General features: G+C 34.3%; 1 protein-coding gene across 1 annotated transcript; it reads right to left on the reverse strand.

Annotated features, from left to right (window-relative positions):
* Positions 1-1856: 1856 nt before the first annotated feature.
* Positions 1857-6295, reverse strand: LOC113707632 (coatomer subunit zeta-1-like). The gene is made up of 6 exons (XM_027229896.2): positions 6157-6295; positions 4104-4263; positions 3534-3681; positions 3306-3383; positions 2280-2364; positions 1857-2184 (listed from the first exon to the last, which is right to left on the reverse strand). The coding sequence occupies exons 1-6, from the start codon at positions 6157-6159 to the stop codon at positions 2125-2127; spliced, it is 534 nt and encodes a 177-aa protein (XP_027085697.1). The 5' UTR covers positions 6160-6295; the 3' UTR covers positions 1857-2124.
* Positions 6296-6789: the final 494 nt, after the last annotated feature.

Here is a 6789-nt window from a genome sequence, read left to right on the forward strand (position 1 = left end):
TTAATACTTAATAATTCAATAATTTGATAGATTCAAACTTCAAATTTCAGATTTCACACTTCAATTATATCAAACGCACCCAAATGTGCTTAAAATTTATTTTGCCCTAGGTTTTCCTAATTGTTTGACTAATACGCTAATACAAAATAATTACCCATGAAATTTATTGTCACTTTAGACCTTGGTAATTGTTTTACTAATATCGCCAATAGTAGTCATCCTTAAAATTGATTGTCACCTTGGGACTTAGTAAGCACGAAGCACTTGCTAAATTTGTCAATACTATTTTGGCACAAAAATAATTGCCACGTTTGGCCTTTATATCAATTACTAAACCTGCCAAAACTAATTAGTGTTACACATGATTGTCACCTCAAGCTTTGTACTTGTTTAATAAACTTAATCTTTTATTAAATGTTCGCTTAGACCTTTTGGATTCTTTTACTAAAATTGCCATAAAATCTAATTGAAAATTTTAAAACTAAAACTTCTCCTTATATAAATTATCCTCTTTAATCAACAGAGTTCTCAGATTTATACCTAGGGCGACAATGTTAAGTGTAGGTTTGAGCAGTATGGTGGCTGACGTTCAAATTACTTCGTCAATCATAAATCACCTAAATAGCCGAGGAATCAGTAGTCTCAGGCAAAGAGGTAGACGAGGTGAAACGCCCCTTCAGTGTAATCTCGTCAATCACCTTGTCTGGAAATGTTCAAGACGAGATGCCTGTTGTTGAAAGAGAGTGAACGGAACTAATAGAGGCTGGGCACACCGAGGCGGCCACAAGCATAATGAAAGGGGATAATTTTGGAAACCTCTCCTAAGGCTTTGCCTAATAGCACTTAGCACCTTTGAATTTTGAAAAATAATCCTTGACCTCTTTTAGATCCATATTTTTTGTAACAAACTCACCTCTACATCATAAAAATATTCTTAAAATAATCATTTAAAGAGAGAGAGAGAGAGAGAGATGTAGCTTTTTTCCAACTTTACCCTTTTGTATTGTCATATCTTGAAAATTTTACCAAATCGATTTCTCACATGTATTTGCATAAGAGAACTAAAAAAATTGTTGAAATGCAGTGTTAAGTACAACAATAATTGGTAGAATGGTATTATTTTCTATTTTTGGCATCTTCTAGATGTGTTCTTTTCCTTACATAATTGTTAGAATAACAAAAGAAATTTAATTAAAAGTTGGTATATGAAGATTAAAAATGTGCCCAAGAAGGCGTTTGAATGCAAAACAATTATTAGATTAGCCATTCTTTTTATAGATTTTGATTTATTATCTTCTTTTTTTTTTTTTTGGGGACATATAAGGTTTAAAATAATGAGGATAATTTGATATATGGTCGACATAGGAAGACTAAAAGTACAGGGAAGGGGTGTTTAGGGAAAAAAATAATAATTAGGATCGCCGAATCTTATAAATTTTAATTATTATTATAAGATTGGCGATTTGACGATTATTATTGCAATCTTATAGATTGGCGATTTGGCATAAAATCTTAATAGCAATAGCAAAGTCAATATAAGACTGGCATAAAACGACAAAAGTCGGGGACGATTTTTTCCTTTGCAAGAGAGGATATACTATCAAGGGGGGCTAAAAAAAGACCCGTCAAAGGTAAATTAGAGGCTCCCAAGCCAGATATATAGACTGAAGATAAACTAAGCGTGCCATAAGAAATTGGCTACCTGCAGGCTGCAGCGGTTATACCATAAGATATCGGACAAGCGGCAAGAAGAGCGAAAAAACTATGAACCCAAAAAAAAAAAAGACACAAGCTAAGACAAATAAATAGTAGTATATGTATCAGGCTACAGCCAAAAATGAATCACACAAAAAACATGAAAGACAAGACGAAAATTTCTTTTGCCATTGCACAAATAACAGGTTAACAAAGTCTCCTGGCACCATTTTACCCCAGATGTCACCTAAGAGCCAAGAGTAATTGTTCACAATGTCATGTAATTTTCAAACTTAAATTCCCCATATACTGCAGATAAATCAGCAGCTGACAGATACATTGACCGAAACAGACAACATGCCTACTACTAAATAAAGACGAGAACAGCATAAATGTCTCCTTTTCCTCCAAAACTTAAGCTCAAGGCATTCACTTCAGAAGGGATCTTGTCAAATGTTCCCGAGCAGTAGCCAATGCTTGACCTATCGTCTGTGAAGGAATATGTTCACAAATTAAGTACACAGCAGTAATAGATTGTCCGCACAACAACTTAGGTGATAGCAAAACCAGTAATCCGAAACTACCTGCTCAGATAAAGGTGCTCCCGCATCAATACTGTTGCTTGCAACTTTCCCGGCAATAACATTTGCATCCGTTTCAAGAATTATACTACAATATTCATACAAACAATTAGGAGGGCAAGAAGTGGATGAAATTACCTTTTAACTCAGTTCCTGCATATTTTAATGCATTTTATGCCTCATAGCAGGTACATACTCCTACAGTGAATCAACATTCCAACCACTACCATTTACATTTTCAATCCCGCTCAACCTTCAATATTAAAACTCTACAAGACTTTTACACAAGTAGCAGACCATTGGGGTGTGGGAAGCCAGGATTCGAGTAAGAGTTCTCTGTCCAGTGTCATCGATAATTTGAGTGTTTCCAAACGAGGCATTTCACTATCTGCAGGAACTTATGAGTACTATACATAAACGCTATTCTGATGAATTGACTACTAAAAGGTATTCTTCTAACCATAATCATGATGAGGACAACATGTAGAATCAGTCAGACAAGTCCGACTTCATTCAACAAATCCACACTAAAAGAACAACAGTAAATCACAATCAATTGCAACTGATCACTCAAACTGCCAAGACCAGCTGTACAAGGTAGAATCAGCCAGATAACTCCAACTACATGCAACAAATGCATAATAAAAGAACAAAATCAATCTGAACTGATCATTCAAACTGTCAACACCATTTCAGTGCTCATTTAAAAGTCCTTTCAGTTTCAAAGAGATTATGCTCTGCTAAAAAACTTACTAAGAACTATAGGCCTTATTGATTTTAACTTAGTTGAGTTTAAGCGAGAAAATAAAGACTTATAAATTCCAACACGCAGAAGCTGTATGCCTAAGGTTTCAGTCGAATGAAAGAATAACTACACCAAATTTCAACTATACCCATCCCCAACCAAAACAAATGGGAAAAAAAATCAAATTTACACGTACAAATAACTCAGTAAATTCACAGTGCACAGACTGCAATTAAGATAGCATAAATTGAAGAAGTTCCAAAAGAAAAAGATCTTTTGCATACCCGCCATCTACAATTTCATCCAGACATAGAAGAATGAGATCCAAATTTTCAAGAGCCTCCTTCTTATCCACATTGCCTCTAAAACCAGAAGGAAATCAAACTAGGTTAGGAAATACAATTGAAGGGCGAAAAAAGGAATAAGAGAGATAAGTTTATAGATAAAACATTGTGGGGAAAAAAGAATAAAAGAGATAAGTTTATAGATGAAACATTGCTTCCACATACTACCTGAGTAGAAGACCCACAGCATCAAAGAAACCTTGAAGAGCAGAAGCTAAGATGAGCTCATTTTCATCTTCACCCCCAGTAACGTAGAAGTGAAGATCTTGTACAAATTTGTAAACGGCAATGTAATTTTCAAACATTGTTACCTCAGCTGCAGATTAAAACCACAGAATCAGCTATAAAGTATTATTAGTTTTCAATCCTCCATACAACAACTTATTACCAGTCTAAAGTATATTGTTTTTTCTGGACATACACTGCAAAATAGAAAAATTTATGAAGACCTAATAGAATTATACACAGGATGGACCATATTGGTACACAGGTTAGAAGGGACAAAATATCATCCTTAGCAGATAAAGGAACTATGAAAGATCCCAGTAAAATCAGGAGCTTCGTCTAGCTGAATACACAAAATTACATCCATAAGCTAGATACCAAGAAGCCAAGATATGCAATACCACACAGACTTAACAGATTTATTTTGTATATTCAGTTATAATTACCATGGATCTCAAATTGATAACTGACTAGCATGCTGTGAACATATTCAAAAGTTAGCAGGAACATTACCTTCTGTCCGGGCATTTGTCTTTTGAGTCTTGTTAAATATGGCTTTCTCAAAAGCTTCCTTTGCAGAATTTGTAGGCCAATCATCTGAACAGTACTTAACAGCCACACGTTTCCCTTCAGAATCCAATAGCAGAATGTTCTTAACCAAAGGGCAGGTTTCCTACAAATAAGAACCTCTCAGATAGTTAATCAACTAAAATCACCAGTATCACCCAGAATCCAGAAACCTAATATCAGGTATTGCATGAACATTAATAGCTTTCCATCAATTCTAGACTTGTGCAAATTATTTAAACACAACAGGTAGTTATAAACACATATTTTCCGATTTAAGCCATTAAAAAAGGTCATCCCTTGAATGGCAGCTATAAAGAATACATTCTTATTCAAGTGACAATTAAAAAAAAGTTCATTCCTCGACAGTGGGATTCCTATATAGATTGCTTCTGATAAATTTACTTCCATCCAATACCATCATTGTATTTATTGACCCAACATACTTTTCAATGACACTTAGGCAACTTGAATATGACATATGCATTACATAAGCACCCCACCCCAAAATTCATTCTCGTCTAACAAATGAGGTAAAAATTTATCATGATTGACCTAGAGGTAAAAAGCTTTTAGGTCCAAGGACAAGACAAGGTCAGCAGCAGTTATAGCTGCCTTTCTTCATTAATCATGGTATGGTAAGCATTCTTAGTGCAAATTGTTTAATTAGTTAAATTCATGAACCTAATTTCTCCAACTGATAATTGCAGTCTTTTGAAGCTGAAACTTCTCTAGAATTTTGGATTTATATATGTACAATATTTCTTTCTCTAGGAGTTAAAAGAAATCGTTATGAAAACAGATTTAAGATGGTAAACACTGAATCCTTATTATCTGCAGATAGTATTACTGACGCAAATAAATCTTCTTTATGTTCTGTAATCCTAACTAACACCGTCTGATTATTAGTTGTAATTTACCACAAGCACATACATAATTATCCTGATTTCACATATTAGAGATCATTGTGCTAACCAATTTTTGGGGCTTGGGTCAGCATTATGAACAACTTCCTCAACCAAGAAGCACCGAATTCACCACATGCAAAATGTAAGTTGCAGATGAATTTAATGAAATACATGTCTATAGAGTACATATAATACACATGGACCTCCTTCAGCTTATGTTCTGAGCATAAAGATCTTTTCTTGTTTGCCAAATCCATGTTTTTTGTATCGCTTCAGACTATAAAATCTGTAATGCGTATGCATCCCCTTCACATAATCTACTTCAAGGTTCAAATTAGTGCACCATTGTCCTAAACATTTCATAAGTACTTCCCTACATAATTTTATAAATTAGTGCACCGCCTTCCCGTAATTTGCTTCGAGACTAAAATATGTGTGGCGTTGTCCTACACATTTCATAAATATTACCCAATAACATTTGTAGAACCGATCTTCGTTACAATATGTTCGACAGGACAAAACCACCATACATATTGCAAACATTTAGACGTAGTATATCGGTTGTTCAATCAGACCACAAAATTTTGTCAAATTTCAGTTCAAATAAGTGTAAATTTTCACCAGGAAACTTCCAAAAATATATCATAATAGATCATGTAACAAATATGCAGTGGCAAGAAAACAAGCGCCTGCTCTGAAAGCTTGTAACTATAACTTCAAGAAACCTAAGCTCCAGAATAAAATCAAGATCAAATTGAATCTATCTTTTTCCCCCACATTGCATTCACTTTCTTTTTTTTCAGGGCAGCAAAAAATTCCCCTATTTTTGTTCCCTTTTTCATCCTTTAGACTAGCAAGAGTTTTGATGGGCGAAAGACCGTTAGATCTGACAAATGGGTCATCAAAAATCATAATAAGAAATGTCACTAAACTCCGATAATTCATATTCCTTGTCTGCAGTGCAAAATTAAGAAAAGTGTGCTTAATCTAATACAACTGAATCAGAAATTAAGGGCACCAATATCTGCAAAGTTAGTTACTCTTATGCTACTGTGTGAGTCAGTGAGAGAGAAAGAGTTGTGGGTTCTAACCATTTCAAGCGATCGGTCTTCGCCGGTAGAAACTGCCTTCGAAGATTGCGGGAGGGAAGGGTTAATGATGTTTGGGTTTCAGAACAGGGTTCGACGGTGAGCATATGCTCAGCATAGTATATGTTCTGCATCCGTTTCCTTTTAGCCCTTTAAAAGTTAGTCTTGTATCAATTTAACCCACTAATAAATTGACTTTCTCATTTTCGGCACCCATATTTTTAGTATGTAGATTTTGGAAACAACCAAAGTTAAGGTTGCTTGAAAAGAGGATTTCGATTGTAATTTCAAAATTGTAATTGTAAGTTACTATTTCTTTCGTCATATTAGTACTTGTCATCAGTGATGGAACTAGAACCCTAGAGTCAGGGGTTCAATTTCAACACCACATCAAATATACTTGTTGTAAACTTACAATCAAAAAACACTTATGTTAAACATATTTTTTTTTGTTATGTCAATTATACTTTGGCATCTAAGTTGTGCTATAATCTAGTGGTAGTTTTGAAACATCAAACAAGTTTGTTCTTGGATTTACCAAATAACTAACTTTAATTAGATCCAACACTGTTGTGAAACATAAGAATTAAAAATTTTTAATTTATTGAGGGAGGCTAATATAAATAAGGAATTGAT

This window comes from Coffea arabica, chromosome 9c, assembly GCF_036785885.1.
Source record: "Coffea arabica cultivar ET-39 chromosome 9c, Coffea Arabica ET-39 HiFi, whole genome shotgun sequence".
In the NCBI taxonomy this organism is placed as follows: Eukaryota; Viridiplantae; Streptophyta; class Magnoliopsida; order Gentianales; family Rubiaceae; genus Coffea; species Coffea arabica.

What these genes read in the sequence shown, in the direction of transcription:
- LOC113707632 (XM_027229896.2), bottom strand. An exon ending in GACAAATGCCCGGACAGAAG is followed by an intron (nt 3,682 to 4,103) that starts GTAATGTTCCTG and finishes TTTAATCTGCAG; the next exon opens with CTGAGGTAACAATGTTTGAA. An exon ending in GCTGTGGGTCTTCTACTCAG is followed by an intron (nt 3,384 to 3,533) that starts GTAGTATGTGGA and finishes TTCTGGTTTTAG; the next exon opens with AGGCAATGTGGATAAGAAGG.